Source organism: Desmodus rotundus, chromosome 2, assembly GCF_022682495.2.
Source record: "Desmodus rotundus isolate HL8 chromosome 2, HLdesRot8A.1, whole genome shotgun sequence".
Classification (NCBI taxonomy): Eukaryota; Metazoa; Chordata; class Mammalia; order Chiroptera; family Phyllostomidae; genus Desmodus; species Desmodus rotundus.
Genome location: NC_071388.1, coordinates 156666270 through 156691529, shown reverse-complemented (window position 1 = coordinate 156691529; position 25260 = coordinate 156666270). Strand labels below are relative to the sequence as shown.

The 25260-nt window shown below is 39.6% G+C and overlaps 1 protein-coding gene across 1 annotated transcript in view; it reads left to right on the top strand.

The window, feature by feature from the left end:
• Positions 1-25260, top strand: part of LRP2 (LDL receptor related protein 2) — a 195031-nt gene that overhangs the window by 78771 nt on the left and 91000 nt on the right. The window contains exons 17-31 of the mRNA XM_045187457.2: positions 530-722; positions 2386-2511; positions 4058-4188; positions 6684-6821; positions 7424-7705; positions 8871-9113; positions 10220-10339; positions 10443-10559; positions 12188-12565; positions 13764-14012; positions 14887-15098; positions 15886-16070; positions 17255-17483; positions 18384-18561; positions 20697-20825. Of these exons, the coding sequence (XP_045043392.2) occupies positions 530-722; positions 2386-2511; positions 4058-4188; positions 6684-6821; positions 7424-7705; positions 8871-9113; positions 10220-10339; positions 10443-10559; positions 12188-12565; positions 13764-14012; positions 14887-15098; positions 15886-16070; positions 17255-17483; positions 18384-18561; positions 20697-20825 (2910 nt within the window). The remainder of the gene's footprint in view (positions 1-529; positions 723-2385; positions 2512-4057; positions 4189-6683; positions 6822-7423; positions 7706-8870; positions 9114-10219; positions 10340-10442; positions 10560-12187; positions 12566-13763; positions 14013-14886; positions 15099-15885; positions 16071-17254; positions 17484-18383; positions 18562-20696; positions 20826-25260) is intronic.

The following is a 25260-nucleotide window of genomic DNA, read 5'->3' as shown; positions in this document are numbered from 1 at the left end:
AGAAAGTGGTCTTTTTTCCTCCTGTACCTTGTTCTGAATTCCTTTCTGGTATCTTTGCTGGTCTTTCCCACACTTGGCAACTTTGTGGCTATGAAACACTGTTGAGGAGAGTGCTGGGCGGCCGTAGCTCAGAGATAACCCCCAGCCGTACCTGGCAGCGTCAGTGTATCAGAGCTGCCTGTGGGTGGTGTTTGTGCGTGTGTGAACTCAGGTATCTCTTCTTCAGATGTGCTGCAGTGAGAATTATTGTTTCTTGAACAAGGGAGTAAATCCAGGCCAGACCACTCCTGGTTCTGTTTTTATCAAAATCATACCTATTCTTTGAGATCTAAACTTTTGGGAATGGACAGATTGTAGGTTCACCTCGTGTTGTTGCTCAGCAGTTTACAGTTTTTTTAAAAAAGAATTTCGAATGATACTGAAACGTGCTCTAATTCTGACCCAAGATTTAAATATGCAGTAGTAGGAAAATGTATGTCTTACTGTAAAACATGCTTAGTTTAAACCATGTCTGTATTTTAACTTACAGGAAGAGAAATTCTCACAGCTAACAGGGTGGAAAGTGTTGAAAGTCTGACTTTTGACTGGATTTCAAAGAATCTCTATTGGACAGACCTTTCTTATAGGAGCGTCAGCGTCATGAGGCTAGCTGATAAATCGCGACGTGAAATAGTCAAGAATTTAAACAACCCGCGATCCATCGTCGTCCATCCGATTGCTGGGTAAGTGTGTTCAAGTTTTCCCAAGAGCTCGAAGCTGTATAGAAGTTACTGAGAAGTGGTGCCATAGGGATTTGGCAAGTCCAGCAAATATAGGATTGACTACATATGTTGATACCGGGTTAAATTTTATCCTTTTAGCGTAGGCTTAAGTAATCACTTCATTTCCTTTAAAAAACTTTCTTCTTAGTTTCGGCTTTCCCAGTTTTCACAGAAGTGTGTGTGTGTTTCCACAATTGCAGAGGACCAAACCATGTGATACAGATTCATTGGGGAAGGAAGGAATGAACATGTAGCAGAACGATCACAAAAGGCTCGATTTCCCCCCTGCTGTAATATATTGATAGAAGCCTTAGTAAAACTTGCTTCATCATCAGTAGTTTTCAGAATAAAATGTCTCAGGCAACAGACCGACTTTCATGTCTAAACATTTCAGAATTGGTTGTATCAGACTAGAAAACACAGAACAGTTCACACTATTCCCTTTAGATTCTTACCTTTCTTATTTGAATATGTTTAATAGTTAATGTGTTTATTTAGAACAAGTTGGAGCTAAGTAGTATTTGTATTTGAATGGAACAATTGAAAAATATGACTGATAATTCACTAAAACCTGGCTCACTGAGGGCGTATAGAAAGCACTATACAAACCTAATCTCATCTAATCCAAAAGCTAGTGTGTGAGTGGGGTATATACAACACCTGTTTTAGAGGGAGTGAATCTGAGGCTCAGAGAGGTGACGTGGCCTGGCAAAGGACCCACACACTTTTAAAGCAACAGTTAGTATTCAAGTTCCAGATCTGTTTGACTAGCAAGCCTGCGTGTCTAACAACGCTGTAGGCCATCTCTAGAGCATTTATTTTATATTTTAATTGTCTCCTTATGAAATAATACATGAAACATTTTAAAACTGATATTGATAGGGAATTTTATTACACTATAGATAATTAAACTGTTGATTTTCTAATGAATTTATGTTAAACTAAATCTTTGGAATTTGGTTTTGAAAATTCCTCTCTTAATGACTCCTTCATTTAAAATAATATGAAGTCATGTTTCAGAAAAGACCAATTTCAGTTAAAAGCACCCCCTCTCCCCGCCAACTTATCTTTTTGCCACTCAGAATAAAAGAGATGCCTCGGGTAAGGCAATTCTTAAGAGTTACCATGTTGATTTGGATGCATTCTTCATCAGGGATCGGATACTGACCTACAAGTTTATCATAAGTTTATTGGTTCCTTGTGGGAGATGACCGAAGAGCGATGTAGTGGATCAGGGATGTTTAATCCAGGGAGAAAGAGGAGATTAAAATCTGTTTCTTGTTCATAGTTTATTATATCACTTGAACAACATGGACTATTTAAAATATAATGTGAATCGTTTCTTTTTAAAGATCCTACTTGGCACAGTGGCTCTCTGCTCTGGATGTCCATTTAATGCCATTTGCATTTGTGGATTTAGTTCTATGTTGAAAAGTGAACCTGTAATTAAGAATTAGATAAGCAGATTTTCCCCTCTCTTCCCACATGCAAGCCCAATAGCACATAAAGAAAATGAAATTATTTGCAACAAGTCCCTGGAGTATCTGAGTTTGTGCTAAATCTCTCTAATTTACATAGTGTGTTCCAGTGTTAATACCTTTGATTTTTTTACTTCTTTTTCTAGGTACATATTCTTCACCGATTGGTTCCGTCCTGCTAAAATTCTGAGAGCATGGGGTGATGGATCTAACCTCTTGCCTATAGTAAATACTACTCTTGGATGGCCCAATGGATTGGCTATTGATTGGGGGTGAGTAGAAACCATCCCGAATTACTGCATTCCCACTTACTGAGGGACCCATATGAGGCAATATGTGAAAATATGATGGAGTGAGGAAACTGGTACTGCTTGCCCTCAGGTGTTTAGGTACTTTTCCATCATTGATGGGCAATGGGGGAAGGTTGTGGAATGCTCTAAGACCATAAAAACACAAACACAGCCAGTTTCTGCTGGAACAAAAACTAATCCATTCTTGAACGTTCTGAGGAAATTGCTAAAGGAGGCAGAATGATATGACCTTCAGGAAGGTCAATATGGAGGGGACAATGCTCAAACCCCATTAAACATAGAAGAGGGATTTGATGAAGTGGAGGTCATGTGTAATTGTTAGAGGGAGCATCTTGAAGTTAGGAAATCTTTCATGTCAATTCATCAAATATATATGAGGTCTGTCCAGAAGATACCCAGCCATGTCCTATGAAAAAATGGAGACATTTATTGAAGAAGATACAAGATAGAAGAAACATTGTACATAGGATAATGATGCCTCAATCCCCTTCAAAGTAGGCACTGGGCCACCTCACACAGTTCTGCCAGTCCCCACCACCTGCCCCATTGTATTTTCCTGAATCTCATCGATGGTCTGAAATCTCTTCCCTTTGAAAGGTGATTTTAGTTTTGGAAAAGCCAGAAGTCACAGGGCACCAAATCTGGGCTGTAGAGGGGCTAAGTTACCTGGGTGATTTGATGTTTCACCAAAAACTATACATGAGTGGGCATGTAGTCATGATGAAGCTGCCAATCACCAGTTGCCCACAGCCAGGGTCTTCTGAATAATCTGAATAGTTTCCGTAGAGGAATATCCAAGTTTAATGCAAAATTTGATGCAGATTCATTGCTCTACTCCCTCAGTCATTTTAATGCCACTGGCACACAGTACACATGCTCACTCAATGGGGTCCACTGCCCCCACTGACTAGTACAGTGAAGTCGTCATTGTTCATGCATCCGCATTCCAGTCCACTTTCCTTGGCTACCAGGATACATTGATGTTGCACCAACCGTTCTCATTATATTAACAATGGCTGGACTTTTTCTGGACAGACCTCGTATTTTTCTATGTTCACTCTCGGAGGATTTTTGGAGTATAAGATATAGTTCTCAAAAAATTGATGCTCAATTTAGAAATATAGGAAAAGTAACAGGGTAAATAAGCTCACAGATATGAAATGCCAAAGTAGTTTATAGAAGAAGAAAAAGGAAGAAATGTATTTAACCTTTCAAACATAGATTAGCTACTAATGTTTCTCTTGTTTATTTAACAAGGAGAAAAACAAAATTCCTAACTTGAAGATAATATTTCAAGTTTTCTAAAATATTTAATTGAAAATCACTTCATAAAAGTAGCTGTATCTTTCTTGGGGGCATAAAACTATTAAATCTTTAATGAGTATAATTAAGTTATAAAAACTCTGTTTAATAAATGTGTCAACTGGACATACTGTTTTTGAATGCCCTCATTATAAAGGATGCTTTGTTAGTTTCTGGATAACAACTAAATATTTTATTATTTTAGTGCTTTACGATTATACTGGGTAGATGCCTTATTTGATAAAATTGAGCACAGTACCTTCGATGGTTTAGATAGAAGAGCCCTGGGCCATATACAGCAGATGACACATCCATTTGGACTTACTGTCTTTCAAGGTATGTTTTGAAGCAATAAAAGTGTGTGCCGTTCTTATACTTTGCCCGTTGTAGTAGTAGACTCATCCTCATTCGGTAATCTCACATTTCTGGTAAATTTTACTTTAAGATACAAAAATGAAAATGGTACTATTATGTATAGGCAAAATACTTGGCTTGTTGACTGGATATTTCACTTTTAGAGTATATTTTTGTTTTAGATGCTTTTAGATAATAATATGGACAACTTGTAGGGGTATGGTACTTTGTAGAATACATATGTTATACAGTCTAACATACCAAGTACTCTGTTATAGAAATATTAAACAAAGAAGTAGTAAAGTACAGCCTAAACTGTTTTAAAAAATAAAACAGCAAGACCTGTTTGTAGTAACTCTTGTAGCATTTCATTGTTTTCTGATGTTTGCAAGAACCTCTTCAGAATTTCCGTGGAGAAACTATTGTATGTGTTCATCAGCTGTATGCTCACCGAATGCCTGAAGCTTTTTAGTCACATGATCTTTGTTATACAGAAAGGTTAAGATATGGCTTATGAAGAATATAGCAAGATGTAGTTTCCCCCCTAAATAATTTAATGCTACTAGTAAAGGTTGTCGGGAGCATGGAATTCTGGGAACCTACCACACCACTGATCACACCGATGTATCAGTTTTCCTTCTCTCAGCCCTGCTCTTGAATGTAGGCATGCTGTTTGATTAGAGTCGTTGGGAATAAGAATGTAGCTTTGCCCCCTGAAACAGGTGGTTTGTTCGGTCTTGAAGACAGGGTTTCCGTGAATGAGTGTGTATGGTTTCTAGCACCAGGCCAAGAGGGTGAGGAGAGACTAAACTCTACTCCGGTTTTGCTTGACAACCATAATTAGCCAGTTAGAGGACATGCCCTGGTGTGAACCACCAAAGGCCTCACCAATAGTGTTAGTTGTGTCTGTGGTTGAAATTTCCTACTCTGAATAATTAGCACAGTGCTTAAAAAAAACCAAAACTAGACACTGACAATAAATCAAAGACTTCCTCACACCCACATAGTGTGGAATAAATAGCTAGTAAATACATTACATATTTCATCCTGCTGTCTGTTTATCTGTGGAGGAGTGCAAGGCCTTTAAAAATATTTAAGAAATGCTTTCATGAGACTTTCGATGAGTCACTTATATTCATCCCCCTGTGCATTCTCTCCCTTTTCAATAATGACATCAATCACATGCTATGTGCTGTCACACAGGAACATTATAAAAATGTTAAATTTTATCTGCTCTTTGCTGGAATGTTCCGGGATTGAATAAAAATGTAGTTTCAGTGCCTCTTGGTTTCATCAGTATGAAAAAAATCTGAGTGCAAAACCGTGAGACACAAGATTCTCAAAATAATAATAATAATGATAATAGTTGCTTCCCACACTGCCTTTCATTGTGAAAGTCGCACGAAAATGTCTTTCATTGTGCAGCACCATGGCAACCATGCATCTTTCTCACCGTGGCCAGGTTTGCTTGACTGCCACACCCCACAGGACTAAACGGTGATTGGATTCCTTGTCCATTTAAGTGAAGTTTTGTTCACTTTTGTGAGTGGTGGGACTGAGATTGCCATCAGTCCAGATACTATTTAGTGAGTCCAGGGACTGATGAGTCATCTGTTGGACCATAGATAAGGAAAACTGGTCCAATGATGACATTTGTGACATCTCAGTCATTGTCTGGTTATCTGGAATTTTTAGTTCGCTAAAAGAGATAAATCTACTTTGACTTAATTCTTTCCATTAGAAACTTCCCTGCTTCAGTAGCTTGACTAAAGTGAAAATGATTAAAGTTTTGATGTTAAGAGTCTTATATGACTTTTACTCTTTGGAGCTCCATGGAACATTAACGTGGTGGTAGGGGTTGGCACACTTCAGTGGATAATTTTATTAGCCCCCAAACACACTGAAAGCTTCTTTTTCAACTAGATCTATCCTTTTCTTTTTAACAGCTTTTCATTAAAACTGAATGTAAAAATATTCCCATTAAGACTGGGAATATGAAATTTTTGACCTGGAAGGGAGCTGAGAGACACTTTTGTGTATTGCTTTACTTTTTCTAGGTAAATGAGACTTGACAAGGTTAAGTGTTTGCCTTCCAGCGCCGATCAGGCTAGCGCTTTAGCTGGGATAAGAACGCAGACTCAGGAGGCGCTCTCTAATGTTCTCTGAAAGAATCCTGGTGCTCTTTAATTTTCAGCTTCACCCATGGAAGTCTAAACGTAATTGCTGTCATATGCCGTCACGATACTCCATACGTGTTTGCCTGAATATGAACCCTAATATTACTGAAAATACAGCCTCTGTCAGAGTCATTTCTAGAGAGTGACAAGTCATGGAAAATGACTACAGAAACGTATTACAGATCTCCATGGTAGAAGCGTCTCGCATTTTCAAGAAGCATCGCACACCCTACTGTATATTTTCAAGTGATTTATAAATGAGCTGTGACAAAACTACTAGTCACCTGTGTTTCTTTTTAGACTATGTATATTTTACCGACTGGAGACTGGGTGCTATTGTTCGAGTCAGGAAAACGGACGGTGGGGAAATGACGGTTATCCGACGAGGCATCAGTAATATAATGCATGTGAAGTCGTATGACGACAACATCCAGATTGGTGAGTGGGACCGCTGTGCTCTTTTATGTGGGTGGGTCTATTTAGTATGGTGGCTCCTTTTTTCTTTAAGTACTTGTTATTGAATATAGATCCTGATAGTTTTATATTCCTGTCACCCAGATAGTTAATACTATAACACTTCAAAGCCTCTGTTCAACTCTGCTAACTCAAAAAGTGTTGCAGAAGCCCTGGCCCGGTGCCCAGTTGGGTGGAGCATCATCCCGCACGCCAGAAGTTTGAAGGTGCATCCCCAGTCAGGGCGCATACCTAGGCTGCTGATTTGGTCCCCTGTCGGGGCAAGTATGGAAGGCAACCAATTGAGGTTTCTCATGTCGATGTTCCTCTCTCTCCCTCCCCCTCCCCTTTCCTCTCTGTCTAAAAATCAATAGAAACATATCTTCAGGTGAGGGTTAAAAAATTTTAAAGTGTTACTGGAAAAAATACATTGAATATTATATTTGGCATGTTGGTTTTCAAGAGTGAGCTACTTTTTAGCGTTGGTCTGAAGTTTTCTTTCCCATTTGTTGTCCTTCATGAACCACACCTGTGATCAACCTAATGGAATGTGATTAACTCACTGTCTCAGTATGTTGCTTTTTCAGGTTCTAACTACTGTAATCGACCCACCCATCCGAATGGCGACTGCAGCCACTTCTGCTTCCCAGTGCCGAATTTCCAGCGGGTGTGCGGCTGCCCCTATGGAATGAGCCTGAACTCCAATCACTTGACGTGCCTGGATGACCCGTCCCATGAACCCCACTTGGCCCAGTGTGGCTCCTTTTCCTTCCCCTGTAACAATGGCAGGTGTGTGCCCAGTTACTACCGCTGTGATGGGATTGATGACTGTCATGATAACAGCGATGAGCATCTATGCGGCACATCTAGTAAGTAGCTTGTACACGGGAGATGCCTTTTGAGAAGAATGGAGAAAGGCAGGCTTTAAAAAAAAAAGCTTCGGTTTGGGTTAGCTCTATGGGAAAAAGATTCTTTTAAAATTTCAGATTTTAGGAAGGCAGACAATAAATAACATTCACGGGTAATGTCACAAATGATTTCTTGCATTGATTTGGACTACCTCCAATAAAATGTCTTTTCGACATTGGCTGTTTGGACCAATGCAGAGTCGGCACATCATGTCAAGCTCCTCAAAAAGTCAAATCAAAATAAACTAGACATAACCTTTAGTCTCTGAGAGGATAGTATCACAGAATAGGTACTTGCAATAATGACTTGGAAAATCTCATGGGCTATATTCCTCCCTCCCCCCTCCAATGTTGTAAAATGAATTAGGGGTGAAATGGTGGTCTTCATCTTTGTATTGTTTTTTATGATAATCTAGTTTATAAATTTTGGACCCTAATAAATGCTACTGCAGAATACAAACCATTCCATTAAAAAAAATAAAAGACAGAAAACAGTTGAAATCTCAGAAATATCTATCACGTTGAGATTAATAGTAATAATAATCTGTCTTAGAGAAAAAGAAGAGTTACATATTTGAAAATAAAAGTGCCCTATGTCAGTTCTAAAATGACATAGGTTTGTAAGAAAACCCATACAATTGTGTACATTTTTCTGAAATTTCTAAAATTTTTGTCCTTTTGTGTATTATTTTCCTCTTTCTGTAAGTACAGATTTTTACCCAAGTATTTCATTAATTTGCATTTTTCAAATGACACACTTCAATGTTTCTGTAGACCAGACTTGAATTGTTATTGGAGGAAGGAAGCTTAAAAGTAAAGGACGACACCAGCGATGGCTTCAGTCCTGGGCAGAGTCCTCAAAGCCTCAGCTTCCTCATCTGTAAAATGCAGATAATTATATGTACCTCACAGTATTCTTGTGAGGACACAATAATTGCTTAAAAAAATACCACAATGATGAGGAGGAGGTGGAGGAGGGGAAGGATTTGGACGGCTTGCACAATTCTCCTTATTTTGTATGATGCTCCTATTGAAAAAGGAGAAGAATTGGGCCTCTACAAGGTAAGCACTCATTTAAAAGGCTATAAAAACAAATATCTTTACGATGACTTTGTTTTTGTTGTAGACAATTCCTGTGCATCTTCAGCGTTTACCTGTGGCCACGGAGGAGAGTGCATCCCTGCACAGTGGCGCTGTGACAAGCAGAACGACTGTATGGATGGCAGTGATGAGCAGAACTGCCCCACTCATGCACCCACTTCCTGCCCTGCATCTCTCTTCACCTGTGATAACAACCTCTGCATCTCAAGGACCTGGCTGTGTGACACAGACAATGATTGTGGGGATGGATCTGATGAAAGGAACTGCAGTAAGTTTTGAGTGAACTTCTCTTGGTTGATCATCCTAGTAAATAGATTTGAACAATCAGCCTTGCGCACTTTCCTCTAAGGCTCGCAAAATTTTCATTGTATCTTAGCCACTTTTATTCCATCTATCGATTCTTTTATCAATAGGCTATAAGTGCAAAGACCTGGGAAGCTTAGGGTCCTCCTAGATATTGAGCTTTTTGGAAGCAAAATGAAGACTGTCTTTGATGTCTAACATTCAGATAGAAACTGAAAATAGTCTGTCAACTAACCGTTTAGATATTTAAAAAAAAATGTTTTTTCTAAATCATATGAACATATCCAGACATTTGGCTCTTGTTTTTCTTTTCATTTGGTACAGGCAAAAGGGCAATAGAATAAAGACTCATAGAACATTTAAATTACCATTAATCTTACCCACCTGCTTTTTATCGTGTGAGTTCTAATTTTCTTTTGGTTGTTGTTTGTTTTCACGTCTACAATAATAGTTTAAGGTAGAGTGAAGTTCCCTGGACTAAGTTCTAGTTTTGGACCAGGCAAGTCCCTTTCCTTCCGCAGTCGATGAGCTTTAAGATCCCTTCTAGCCTTCACATTTCATGAATCTGTATTGCCCCACTTGTGCAAGCGGCAGCCAGCACATCTGATTCTCAGGCTGTGTCTCTTCCGCAAAGTAGGACCCTGTTTCTTAGAGTTGTTCTGCTTAGACTGGGGATTCAACCAGTTAATATGATGAGTCTATACACGACGGCTACTCGGCCTGCAGGTCATGCTGACCACGCTGCCTCTAGCTTTGGGGTAGTCCTGGACTTGCTGGTATTCGTGAAGTGTGGTCTAGTCCGGGCCCATGATGCTCACTTTCTATGTGTGGTCTGTTTTTCATAGTATAATCGCTGTTTTTGACTTTGCCTGTAATCTTTTTATTCCTTTTCTAAAAAGTCTGCTAATTTTGAGTGCTCTTGCTAGGCTGACTCTGGCAATGTGGCTGATTTGAAGGAATTTTGAATACATGTACAATTGAGATAACTATCTCTTTTGCATTTTTCATTTTGGTTCTGGTACACATTAGACAAAAAATAAACTATTTGGTCTTGTTTTGGGACGATGTTAGACTTCACAGCGACATGCCTGCCAAGTCAGTTTCATTGCGCTGACCATCGGTGTATTGACCTATTTTACGTCTGCGACGGGGACAAGGACTGTGTTGACGGGTCTGACGAGAATGGTTGTGGTAAGTGGGTGGCGTTCTCTTTATTGGTGCTGTTTAGAAAAATCTCAACGTTTAGTCATTTCTCATTGAGCTGATTTCTAATGCTTTTCTCTTTCATTCTTAGTAATTAATTGCACGGCTTCTCAATTCAAATGTGCCAGTGAGAATAAGTGTATTAGCAACATATATCATTGTGACGGCGTTTTTGACTGCAGTGACCACTCTGACGAGAAAGATTGCCGTAAGTACCGTGGACCCAGCACGTTTCAGACGAAGGATCCTTTCATTTTAATGGCACTGGTATTGCCGCAGGTTTTCCCTAACTCAGACGAACTGGAGGGAAGACAGTCGGCACTGCAGAGTATTATCAAGGGAATCACAAAGCATTATCAGACTACTAAACATACAATAAAGTTGCCAGGGCATTACCAAATAATGATTTATAACTTGTGAGTCAAGTGGTTGTATAAATGGGCACTTTCAAGTCGTTTCTCAGGTAGGTTAAATACTTCTTAGATATTTTTGCTTTTACTACTATATTTTCCCTAGGACACCTCAAATTATCATGTTTCAAATTTTTGAGACGTAGCATGTAAAAAGGCATTTTAATGTTTTTTTTTTAAATGTCAATATGGAGGTCAAATCATAGTATGGATATGGTATGAGCAGAATTAGATATTGAGTCTAATGAATTTGTTCTTTCAGCTATTATTGGTTGAATATCTGCTAAGATATTATATATAGTATTTGTTCTTAGAGTCTGGTAAGAGAAATTATAGAAAGTTAAGAGACAATCAAAGCAAGGTGGGCAGTTACAAGGGCCTTAACAATGATACAGAAAAATTCTATGGAGGCTCAGAGAAAAGAAATTCCTTCTACTCAGAGGAGTCAAGGAGAACTTTGTGGAATATAAATCTGATGTCCCTGTAATCTCCAAAGGCTGGCAACCTACAATGAACAGGATTTGTTATTGCCTCCATTTTGTGTTGCATGGATTTTAAGCTTTCAAAAAATTGTCAGTGAAGTGGTCATTTGTTTGAATAATGATACTTTGAACCATAAAAAGTAGGTTTCTATCAATTCTCCCCAATCAGAAAATTAGTGCATAAGCCTATGGATAATAAGCAAAGTTAAATACAATGCTCACACACTTTATAGGTGTGTACCACACCAAGAGATTTGTAATTGCTAATTTTCCTGTTTCACATTGAAAGCACAGACTTCTGTGATGAAGTGAAGTTAAACTGTCAGGTGCCAGTGACTTGCTGCTGCCTTACTAGGTCCCTGGGAGGGAGTTAGGGCTTACGTAGGTGGAATAGGAAGACGTTTCTTTTCTCTCTCTCAAGGATTACTTGATGAGCAGTGGAAAGTTTGCAAAGAATTAAGTTCTTACTGTCACCCTTTGTTTACGTAATGTGTACTGGTTTCATTGGCTATAACTCATTCGAGGAACAATTACAACATCCAAATGTGTGGTATTAAACACATGAAATTCAAAGTAATGATAGCTAATTAAGCTCTGTTGAAATGCTCTGGTGATTCTTTAATAAAGGAACAGATATATTTTATTATTTATTCTGTAATTGAATGAACATAAGAAATGCTCTTTGGACTCAGAGATTTATCTTCTGTTCAAGGGTTGTGCATCATGTTCTTTGTTGTCAAATCAACTAATCTGATGCATAAAGACTTCTATTCCCCACAGTGTTGGAGAAGACACTATATGTATTATTTTATACTTCAATATTTATTTTGCCACAGTCATTCTTATAAACCTACCATTGATTCAAAATCGTTTCCTACAGGGATTATATAAAAGGGATTATACATTGCACTCACAAGCCTATTTTTCCTATGCTTTTCTCTTAGAAACCAGGCCCCCGGGTATGTGCCACCCAGATGAGTTTCAGTGCCAATCAGATGGTCTCTGCATCCCGGGGAACTGGGAGTGTGATGGGCACCTAGACTGCGTCCATGGATCTGATGAGCACCATGGCTGCATGCCCAAGACCTGCTCCCCATCTCAGTTCCATTGTGACAACGGAAACTGCATCCACAGAGAGTGGCTCTGTGATGGGGACAATGACTGCAGGGACATGAGTGATGAGAAGGACTGCCCTACTCCAGCCTTTATCTGCCCCAATGGGCAGTGGCAGTGCCCTGGCTATAGCATCTGTGTGAATCTGAGTGCAGTATGTAATGGCGTCCCTGACTGCCCCAATGGGACAGATGAGTCCCCACTTTGCAGTAAGTTTCCTGACCACAGTTTACTGGCCATAAATTCATTCTGACCAGTGACCCGTTGTGCATCACCATTGTCATAACCGCCATGTAGCTTTTGAGGAAGGGATTTCAGTTCCCTCTGAGTTCAAATCTATGTAGGGAAAACCATCATGATTCAAATAAATCATCACTGGATAATATTTCTCATTAAATCCTTTGCACTTGGCTCTGTGTTTTTACTTCTTTTTTAATAATTATTTTTTAAAAAAGACTAAATCAGGCCATTAGATTGTCAAATTAAATTTGGTTCTTTTGGTAATGTGCTCATAAGTTTTCTAACTTTAATATTTTCTAATTTTAATCAGAACTTGCCACAAAACAAATGAGATCTGGGATTTGTGTTTGCTGTGATTAAAATTCTGTGATTGGCATGTAATCCTAATTACTGTCCTTTCTTTCTTTTCTCTTTAATTAATGCTCACTCTCAGATGAACCCCAGCCAGGTATGATTGCCAAGTATTCAGCTTTTTTATGATTTTGTATGTGTTGTGTTTGTGCTGAAATGTCCTAATTGGTTTGACTTACTTTCCCTTCTAGTGCATGTTTCGTACCATGACCCTTGTAAGTTACATGGAAATAGAGGGCATTTGCATCCCCAGGCATACGAGCTGTCCTCGGGTGGCTTCAGGCATTGCCGTTCAGGCCCTGAGAGTAAAGAATAATGGCATGTTAGTGGATCTGTGCCCTCTAATGTTCTAATTTCCTTTCCTCTTCCATGTATTCACTTTCACAGACCTTCCTTCCAGCCCTTGCTCGTAATGTCAAAGTCTCATCTTCCATTCTGTATGGGTAGAAGAATAACAGGAAGCAAATGAGAAGTAATTTAGATTTCTTTGCATGCTTTATCAGTGTCGGTTGTGTTTCTTGTCAACAATGTTTTCCCAAGTTTCTCTCACTGCACTATATGGAATTATAATAGTGGGCTGTAGGGAAAAAGTGGTCCAGGTCCAGTGGATGTGCAGAATGGTAAATCCCTTAGGCCTATCAGAGCTGACACCGACTAGTCTGTGGAGTTCATCCTAGTGAATGCTGCATTTAGCTCTTAGCTGGGTATTATGCTGAAGGGAGCCCGAGACCACATGACAAATATTTACAGCAGAGTGAACCAAAGAAGCAAAGGTACCTCACTTTCCTCCTTTCTGATTCTCTTTCTTTATTCTAGATCAAGAGAGCTGCTTAAATTTAAATGCTGGTTGTACTCACCAGTGTGTTCAAGGGCCCTTTGGGGCTCAGTGTTTATGTCCTTTGGGATACCTGCTTGCCAATGATTCCAAGACCTGTGAAGACACAGATGAATGTGATATTCCTGGCTTCTGTAGCCAGCACTGTTACAATACAAGAGGTTCTTTCCGGTGCTGGTGTGATAAAGAATACATGTTAGATGCCGATGGGAAGACTTGCAAAGTTACAGGTAATGACTGAACTTGAAAGTGAACTACTTCCAGCCAGTTAATGGCATATACCCCAGAGCTTAAGATCAAATATTTCGTGTAGACATTTGGCAATGTTGATTATGAGCCAAATGGATAGGTTTGTAATCTCTTTAAACCTCAGTTTCTCATGAGGATTAAATGAGTTATAATGCATAAAGATCTTGATGTACTTTGAAAAATAGAGGTTAAAACATATACAGGTAGAAGATGATTTTTAAAATTATTTAGAATAATATCTAAATGTGTTTTATATTATTTAAAAATGATTTCTGTATTTTTCGATATTTAAGTATATTTATATAATGGGCTTAATGAATTCAATTCACCCAATATTAATTCAATTTCTACTATGTGAAAGTGATTATATTATGTATTAGGATAGTAATTCAGCTGCTTTAAATGACAAAATAAAGGAGCCAAAAACAAAATAGAGGGGATCCTGGGAGATAATTAGAGTCTCTGCCCCAGCTGAATGCCTTGTGAAAAATAAAAATGTTTAAGACATGATTTGTGCTATGAAGAAGCCTACACAATCTAGGAACAGAGATAAGTTACAAAAGTAACTATAGTAATAGGAAGGATGCAAGTAGATACTTGGACAAACGTTAAAGTATAATTCAAGGAAGAAAATTATTTCAGAAAAAGCTTATTTTAAATATGAAAATCACTTAACTATTTAGGCAAGGAATGAAATGATTAAAAATAATTTTTATAGAGATTTTTGGGGTTTTTTTTATTATTATGGTTTGGAATTATATCTGTTACCAAAAGTATTACATCACATATTTGAGAAGCTTTAGTATTGTTTTTCCCCCAGAATCATTGACATTTTTGCATTTTCTTCTTGGACAGCATCTGAAAATCTTCTGTTACTTGTGGCAAGTCAGAACCAAATTATTGCTGACAATGTCACCTCCCAGGTCCATAATATCTACGCCCTTATTGCGGATGGTTCTCACATTGTAGCTGTTGATTTCGATTCAACCAGTGGTCGTGTCTTTTGGTCTGATGGAACTCAGGGTAAAATCTGGAGTGCATTTCAAAATGGAACAGACAGAAAAGTAGTAAGTACATTTCTACTGAGCTTCGGCCTGACTACTTCCTCTGCCTTGGGTCTACTTGCTGTTACTCCCCAGTGAGAGAGGGCCCTGCTGCATCCTGGGAGGCTTCCCTTTTGGGCCACATTGTACCCAAGAGGGCTGGACATATAACTCTGAATCTGTGGGTGTTTTAGATAAAAATGTGTCCTCTGAAGGCAGATCCATTATTCTGAATTCCAGGTCTCAAGATCCGGAGACTTCACAAAACCTATGAGGTCAACTTTTGCAATTTTTCCCTAGTGCACGGGAGCAGAGGAACACACAGGGTGGTTAAGGGGTTGCTTTTCTTAGTTTTAAAGTAGTCATGTTTCTCAATCCATCTCCCAATTTCAGTTTCTTGACCTTTGTGGAATGTTTCCTCTGCCCATTAGAGCTTCATTTTGTAGTCATTGACATCTAATAAAAGTGTTACTTTTGGCATATGGACATTATAAAGTTTCTTAGGGTTGCCAATTTAGTGAATGGATAGAACTTTTGTTAACTGAAAACACTTTGAAACCAAAATGAAACTACACACTAATTCAACCGTAGAGTTATCCTAGAGTATTCAATTCTAGAAAATCTTGTATGTTTTTCCTATAAAAACTTAGTGTTGATTAGGTGGTTATTTACATGGGAGCACAAAATTTTATAATGGTCACAAGCAAACATAGGACGAGGTAGATGCCGTTTTCCATGTTTTCATGTAATTTCCATGGTATCATTCATTCATGCCTTTTAGACTTCACTCTTTATTCGCTTTTGTCTTCAGGTGCTTGACAGTGGCGTCACCATGACTGAAAGTATCGCGGTAGATTGGGTGGGTCGCAATCTTTACTGGACAGACTACGTTCTGCAAACAATTGAAGTGTCTAAGCTTGATGGCAGCCACAGGACTGTGCTGATTAGTCACAACGTAACAATGCCAAGGGGACTGGCATTAGATCCTAGAGTTAGGTAAGGCTTTCTCCCCCCGCCCCAATGATGTGGCCTTGACGTGATTATAACGAGGGGAAAAAAACTGGAGCATGATGTGACTGGTATACATATCATAGAATTTAAAATAATTCATTGTTTAAATATCTCTGTAGAAATGGTAGACATCCAACTGGTTGTTGCTATCTTTTCTTTATCCGAATAGTCTTCTTCATAAAGTACGCAGGAATAATTGGTTATTTAAGACTACATTGATTTATTAGCTTGACAATATAATTATTGAAATGATTTTTGTAGACTTATGTAATTAAGTTTCTAATGAATGCACATTGTAATATTCCATTGATAGGTCCATTTGCTGTAACATTTTTAAAACAATTTTTAAATAGATTTTTAGAGAGAGAGAGGAGGGGGGGTGGGGAGAGAGGCAGAAAGAGAGAGAGAGATCACTTTTGTTGTTCTACTTATTTATGCATTCCTTCATCGACTGCTTCTCGTATGTGCCCTGACTGGGGATCAAACCCACAACCTTGGTGTTTTGGGACAATACTCTAACCAACTGAACTGCCCAGCCAGGGCCAGTTTGCTATAACTTTGATAACTCATGGTTTCATTAAAAAAAAAAAAGCCAGTTTTTTTCTGCTTTGCTTTCATGTTGTTTATGAGAGTTCCCTTTTATGCCATAAGAAAGAAAATGTTTGCCTGTTGGTCCTAAAGGGAAGAAGGAGAAATTCTCCCATGTGTTTAGAAACCTCTGAGGGACTCCTTTCTTGAATTTATTTAGATTCTCTAACTTAGATTCTTGTCTGCAGCATGATGCATTGGGCAAATTATTTTCAACTCTGATGTTAAATAGACTCCTTTTTGTTAAACAGGACCAGGTAGACAGTCAAGGACAGATGGATTTTTCTAGATTAAATATTTGTGGATTGCACTGAAACATGATTGGCACTGAGACACTTCAGGGTCACAACGTCCTGCATGTTTTATGAACAGTATAAAAACACCTGGGCGGCTTGTGATTGCATTATGATCGCAGTTGGACTTTTTAACACTCAGAGGAAATAAGCTCTGCTCACGTATTCTGAGTTGGAGATGATTTATTTTAAGTAGAGTATAAACGTGATGTTCTGTTACCTAAGATGACAGTTATTTTGTGTGTTGAAATATGCCGTCTCCGGCTGGTGACCAGTCTCTTTTCACAGCGACCACCTGATGTTCTGGTCTGACTGGGGCCACCACCCACGGATTGAGAGAGCCAGCATGGATGGCGGGTCGCGCACTGTCATCGTCCAGGAAAAGATTTTATGGCCCAATGGCCTAACTATCGACTACCCCAACCGACTGCTCTACTTCTTGGATGCCTATCTTGATTACTTAGATTTTTGTGACTACAATGGACAGCACCGGAGGCAGGTGATCGCCAGTGATTTGGTAAGTTGGTAGTGAGGAAAGCTGAACCGAAACTGCATTAGTGTCCTAGTGGACACCACAAGCAGAAAGAGAAACAAGAAAATGAAGAATTTAATTTTTGTGTTACAGAGATTACATGGTAAATACAGGAAATATCAACAGGAATAAGGGCCAATTCATCTTTTACTACTAACAGAAAAAAAAAAATTTTATTCTAGTTCATGGTCAGATTGCTCCTGTGATTCCATTGCTCTGTAGATGCTGATCTGTTACTTCTGTACCTTTAAAAAGGGTTAAGCAAATATTAGGAATTTAATTATATTTACATTGTCAATTATAGCCTGTTATGTGTTTTGTATTTTTATTCAGGGATTCTGTGGGATTTATTTTCACAACATATGGGAGAATACAGAACTGATAATAATTTCTGTTTAAGGTTGCCATTGTTTATAGTTCTGTGAGTTGAAGAGACCTGGGAGGGCCTCCCGACCCCGGGAAACAGACATCTAAGCGGTGTCAGGTTTACGTGCATCTGCCAGCGGCTGAGCACGACGGCGGAAGTAGCCCTGGAGGAGGAGTGGTGACAATGGGGTGGCGGCGAGGCCTTGGGAGGAAGGGACCAGACAGTCACCTTACGTTCTGCACTTCAGTTTTGCTTCCATTTGTAAGATGGATGCCAGAGTAACCCCCAGAGTAAAAATGAAGGCTAAATGACACATGTATGGGAGAGGACTTTGAGTGGTATAGTGGGACATAGGTCAGGCGGTATATTTTTCGTCTGTTTCTTGAACAATGGCTTCCCTATGTTTTTATTAAACATTTAAATATTAAAGGGAACCATCTCTTGGGCATCCTTTTCTAGTTTGTTCACCTTGGTTTTTATTTCTGGGGGAGATCTCATCATTCTCTTCTGCTTCACAGATTCTGCGGCATCCCTATGCCCTAACCCTCTTTGAAGATTCCGTGTACTGGACTGACCGTGCCACTCAACAGGTTACGCAAGCCAACAAGTGGCATGGAGGGAACCAGTCAGTTGTAATTTATAATGTGCACCAGCCCCTTGGGATTGTCGCGGTTCATCCTTCGAAACAGCCAAATGGTAAATGAGAGACAATTGAAAGAGACAGAGGGATATCCTGCCAGGGAGTAGCTTGGAAAACACTTACTCTGGAAATGTAAAATGCACAATGTTGCAGACCCATTTATTTGAGCAATGAATTTTCCTCCCCTCTTTTCTAACATTTCCATTACTGGTATTTCCCCATGGAAGACTCATATCCTGTATGTAACAACAGCAGGTCTAAATCATGTCATTTTATTTAGCAATTGGCCACTGCCTCTGGGACTTTTCTATGAGTCTCAATGTCCTCAGCTGACAAATACAGCGCAGACCAGGTACATAGTCCCTTAGATCCTTGGATCACTTCCACTTAGTTTTAGGACTTACTTATTCTGGCACCACTGCCCTATGGGTGCTCTTCTGTGGCCACCCTGTCATCCTACCGTGCATGGTGTGGGTGGCTAGGAGTTTTAAGATTTTGGCCTAGGTAGTGTTCCTTGAAGTGTGGGGAGGGAATAAGTCACTTAATCTTCTCTCCTCATAACTCTCCAGTGGTTTCTCATCCCACTCCAGAACCTGGCCCCTGTTATCTCCCTGGTCGCTTCTCCAACTAATCTTGCCACACTGGACTTCAGTGGATTCATTTTGGCCCCGAAGCTTGCCAGGCAACTTCCCACCTCTGCGCTTTCGCACTAGCTCTTCCTTCTGCCTGGAACATCTCCCCATGCGGGCCCTTGATCACCCTATCTCACATAGCCTCCCTTTCTCGTAATTATTTGCTCTTTACCTTCCCATTCTGCAACCACACTTTATTTATCCATACTGAATTTATTGGGTTTCAGGTGTACAGTGCTGTAAAGCATCATCTGTACACCACATTGTTTGTTCACCCCTCCAAAGTCATCTCCTTCTGTCACCACTTATCCCTGCTTTACCCTCTTCTACCTCCCAGATCTCACAGTTTGTGAGTTTAGCTCTGTCTGCCTTTGTTAGCCTACCTGCCCCATGTTTACAGTATTCCCAGTGCTTGGAATAGTGTTTGGTACATGCCAAAGGCTTAACATTTTGGAGTGAATGAGCAGATTAATGGCCCTGACAAAGTATGTAATAAGAATATATAAGACCTACAGAACACCTGTGAGCTTGGGATGCACACAGGATCTCTTTTGACAAGGGGCAGAGACCCACAAAAATGTCATCATAAGAAAAATTATTATTATCTAACCAAAACTTAGTCAACAGTGGGTAATTGTAAAGGTTGCATAGGGAACACACATCTTGGTTTCATTTACTGTAAAAAGATGTCTTTTGGGTCAGGAAAAAAGACACATAATATTGAGCATCATATTTCCATAGTAAGCGCAGGATAACTCAGTGGCTGTTTGCTCATAATCCGGTTACAGACAGGAGTGATGTGTAACCTTGGGCAAGCCATTCCTCCCTCTTATGCCTCTTATGAATATTCTGTTGAAAGCATGATGTTAGGGATGGGTGAAAATGTAGTTTAGGAAAAAAACCCAAAACCAACAGAGGTAACATAATAGACTGTGTCTCTGAAGCCTGGGGGCCTCTGGGAGGACAGGACCGGTGCGGCTCGGTGTGCAACATGGTCGGATGTCTCTGTATGTTGTGGAGTGGTCCCCACGGTGAGTTTAGTGAGCATCCGTCACCACACATAGTTACAGAGCATTTTCTCTGTCAGAAACTTTTAGATTACTCTCTCAGCAACTTTCACATATTTGATTATTGAATACAGTGCTGCTAACCACAGTCATCATGCTGTACATTACATCCCAGAGTCGATGGGTCTTTTCACTGGAAGTCATTCCCTTCTGACCACCTTTACTGTTTCACTCACCCCCCACCCTCTGACTCTGGCTACCGCCAATCTGTTCTCTATGACTTCGTTTTTGTTTTTGTTTTTCTTTTTATTTTCCATATGAGTGAAATCATATGGTATTTATCTTTCTCTGTCTGATTTATTTCACTTAGCATAGGACCCTCAAGGTCTATCCTGTTGTTGCACATGGCAGGGTTTCCTTTTTTATGGCCGAGTAATATTTCATTGTGTATGTATATCTATAGATATGTCACATTCTCTCTGCCCATTGATCCTGTGCACTTTAATGTGAGGGGTTTCTGTTCAGCAATGTTTACTTCTCTTTCTATTGCAGGTGTAAATTCATGTGCCTCCACCCCCTGCAGCCATCTGTGCCTGCTTTCCTCACAGAGGTCCCAGCGTTACGCCTGTGCTTGTCCCTCTGGATGGAGCCTCTCTCATGATTCTGTGACTTGCCTGAGAGGTACAGTATGCCTTTTAAGTGTGCCCTGCTGGTGGAGCTTGCTGGAGTTTGTGCAAAGCTGTGTAAGCTCTAACCCACTTGCTGATGGAGAGTGTGCTGTGTTCCCTTTGATTCAGCAGCATCTTTGGGATGCGTACTATATGGGGTGCTTAATCAAGTACCTCAGTTGTTGCATAGTTTCTGTGTATGGAGCTAATATTATGTGTGCATGTGATTCAACGGTCCTTAACTTCATGTTTTCTCTTACCTGGTTACCTTTAGACTAGTTATGGTAACAGAAGGTTCCAGATTCTGCACTTAGGTTAAAATTCTTGACATTAGTGTATGGCTTCATTTTTCAGGATCCTTATTTCATTTTTATTCTCATAACCGATAGTGAATGATGAATGTTGTAGCCTAGGTTTCAATATCTTTACTATTATTCGGTACTTTCATACAGCAGAATGTAAGTTTCTGCTGTATGAAATATTTGCAGTGATTGTTTGGACATTTAATTTTTATTTCATCCTAGACATTGTATTGGGTTAATTGAAGAGTATGTGAAGGGAGTAAGAATGGAAGGAAAAGATGTAGTCAATCCACAAAAGAGATTTCTCCCGGAGTGTGTACTTGATCTATAATAAACTCTTCTCAGAAATCATTTGCCTTTGGCTAAAAATTGAAAGAGTTATTCTAAACTCAAGTTTCTTTCATTTCTCATTGAAGAGGAGTGAATGTGTTTTGATACTCATAAGAATGGTTGTAGTTCACATTAAATTTTTTTTTCAAATTGTTTAATGATAAAAAATTCTTAAATTAAGAGAAAATAGAGTCCTAATCTAGAGGAAAATTTAATTTTCAAATGGAAATTATATGCTGAATCCAGGAAACAGATTATGCAGACGTAGGCTTATTCATCAACATGTACTATTTTGCAAGGTAACTTTCCTGGTGAAAGATTTTAATTACTGGTCATGCTTACAAAGGGATTGGCATTTGCCATTTTTCTTCAGAGATTCATTATGCAGCTAATCCTTGTTGACACTGATGAATTTAGTGTGTCTTCGGAGTCTTTCAGCAGAAGATTAAACTGGCTGTAGACGTTTTGGATACAAAGCATCCTTTCACCACGCAAAGATTATTGAACTGTGCATTGGGGTTGGTGTAATCAATATTACTATCTGATGGTGATTGATAAATGTTAATTCTAAATAGTACCTTTTGTCACTTCACAAATAATTCCACTAGCGGTTTTTCTATGGGCTGATGTTACTGAGGTGGAACTTTTTCACTGTTTCCCAACTGGTTTCTCAGTAGCAGTTGGAAAACTGAGTGTCAATGAATGTTAACAGTTACACAGTTTTTTCAACAAGAAGCTTAGAAGACTTGTTAACATTTGTGGATGAAAACATTGTACTTGAGTTACATGTTCAATAACCTTTAAAATGGTGTTTACTAAGTGGCTGGTATGTCTTTGGAAATGGTGAGGCGATAAGATTAGTTGAAAAAGCAGCTGCTGTCCAGTTCGGCCCCGTGCAAACACATGTCACAAAGTCTGGACGACCACATGCAAGTGCCGGTCGTGGTTGCAGTTGGGTAGGGGATTATGGGATATGTCTATTTTTTCCTAATTTTATGTTATAAAATTTTAAAGGGAGAGCTTTCTTTGCATGAAATAGTTGTTTATTCTTTAGAAAATATGTTCCCACAATGCTAAAAACAAACAAACAAAACTCAAATCTGACCATTTCCCCAACACCCTGTAAAATAATCTCATATCGAAAATAGGTTTCTGACTTAGTCTGAGGGACACAAGGCAATTGCTGCAGTGATTCTGTGCAAAAGATGAAAAAAAACCCACCACTCCTTGCCCATGCCCTGGAGAGTTGCCATGCTGGTGAGTTTGCGCAGGGTCTGAGTTGAGAAGGACCCAGACTGAAGAGCCATAAATGTCACCCTTTAATTACGACATCAATTTCCGGTTCCTGATTGTTGTCTTTTCACTTCTCTGCTTTGCTAACACTAATCTGAATGAAATCATGACAAGAACACTCAAAATAAGAAATGATCTTTCATTTCAAAAGACTGAGACACGCTGACCTTGGACAGCTTAAATATCACCTTCTCCTGAACCTTTCACCCCACCCTAAGTTCTCCTGTGCCCACTCTTTCCTGGGAGCAAGGGCCCATGTATTAATGCTCTGTCTTGCCCTCTGGATTCGGAGTTCAAAGCCTCCACCTGGTTCATTGATGTCTGCTTATTGTTTGTGGCACACAATGGCACTCAGTGAATGTTGAGTAAATGACAAGCTTTTTAAAATTTTTTCTCCTTCTCCAGTCCTGTGTGTTTCACACATTGGCTCCTTTAGAGGTGTATGGTGTCATGAAATCACTGCTTTTCTCTATTCCACAGAGCGCTTTTCAGCACCCTTCCAGGCCACCTGTCTCAGTGGTCACTTTCTTCCTACTGCTTCTCTGGCAGCATCCTCCACCTGGCTCTCTCCCTTGCTGTCAGTGCAGCATTAAATGATGCCCGCCCTCTGGTCCATTGCCCACGAATGTTTGTCGGTGGTCCATGCTCTCAGATGCACCAGCGATCCGATGAAGGGCCCGAGACACATCCCCAGGAAGGAGTAGTGGCCAGAGAAGGAGAATAGCTGAGTAGTGCTGGAGGGAAGAGCTCCTCAGAGGAACCAGAAAGGCCTGTGATTGATGGCTAAGAAATGCAGTTTGTAAGGTCCTAAATGGCCTTTGGTGAGCATCCCTCCAGTTAAGCAATAGGAACATGACTTGTTAAAAAGGGAAGGATCGGGTTTTGAGTGAGTAAAATTTAAAATGTCCTCCGTGAAATTGGGAAATAGTTCTTGTTTTTACTGAACCAACGAGCAATTATAGCATATAGTCAATAAATAATTAAATATCTCCATATGATTTCCAAGTACCTCTGAAACTCATAATATAGCTTTTTTTATTATTACTATTGCGTCGGATGGGTGGAGTGGTAACCGAGAGTCACCTGCAGCACCCGGCCGCACTCTCGCAGAGCAGTGACTAAGCACACAGGTGTTAGAGTCCAAGAGCCCCGGCTGTGAGGCCCTGGTTGGATCGCTTTCTTTCTTCATCCGCATCTGAAAGTTGTGCATGTGTGGTGCGTGGTGGTAACTTGTTAACAAACAGGGTTACGAGGCTTCAGGGAGCTAGTTAAGTAACCAATAGTTGCCTGGTGTACACCGTGTGGCGCGGATTCTCCATAAACGGGGGCGGTTATTATGGCCACTGCAGCTGTTCAGAGGAGGGGCAGGAGCGCTGAGAGCGAAGGGCCTGTGAGGTGGCCCTTTACCTCGCTGTTTCGGCCAAAGTCCCGAAGCCTCGTTGGCTCAGCTGAAAACAACTCTGCAGGCTTGTTGTGAAAGGTTAATGCTGTGTATTACAGAACTTTGTAAGTGAGAAAGCACTAATAGTTGTGAAGTTTACTTTGAATTTGTACTAGGTTAAAAATGCTGAGTTATTTATCAATACTAGAAATGCCAGGAGTAAGGAAAAGCTAATGAGATGTGAAAATAAGAAAAAAGTGTCAAATAATCCTGCTGAAGTTGTGAAACTTCTCAGATTATCAAAACAATGAAACATACTTAGCCCATAAAAATTATACAATGATTAATCATTTTATATTTTGTCTTAATATGTGAGATATATGTCTTGATAACACAAAAGCTACTTTCCAAAGTTTTCCTTTTCTTAAGGAGGAATTACGAAGTAAAAACCCCACTCTTGAATTTCATTAATTCACGTATATTGTTGATAATGGGACCACATAGCTGTGGTGAAGATTATCTTTGGAAAAGGACCTCATTGTAGTAAGGAGGCTAAGTGAACTGACAGTTTAAGATATTATGAGGTTGTTTAAGTTGCAATGTACAGACGCTTCTGAGAACTTTAGGTGACACTGTTTCCATGCTCACTTACGCACCTATCCACTTATTCATGGACGTGGTCATTCATTTAGTCAGCCAATATTGATTAGGCAACCATTATATGCCAGGCTCTGGGGGCATAATAGTGAGTAAATCAGACATAATCACTGCTGTTTGGGAATTCGAACCTAGTGCAGAAGACAGACATTAGTCAGCAATAATTGGTGGAATTATAAATTTGATTTATTTAGTAATTAAAATTTCTAATAAATACTAAGCCACACTTTGTAGAGTTGCTTTATATTCTGAGCATATTTAAAAATAATAAACTACCCTTCACCAGGAATATTTTATGGGTTCTTTCACTTTTTTTTTTTTCAAAATCCAACTCTTCCTAAGTTATTCAGCATTAGTGAGCTGTTTGTCTTGGTAGAAATGAAAGAACTTCTTGACTGTGACAGGGTAAGGAAGGGATTAATGGAAGGTGGCGTAAATCTCCTTCGGGACAACCCAGAAGTGCAGTGTGTGGGGCTGGAGGCCTG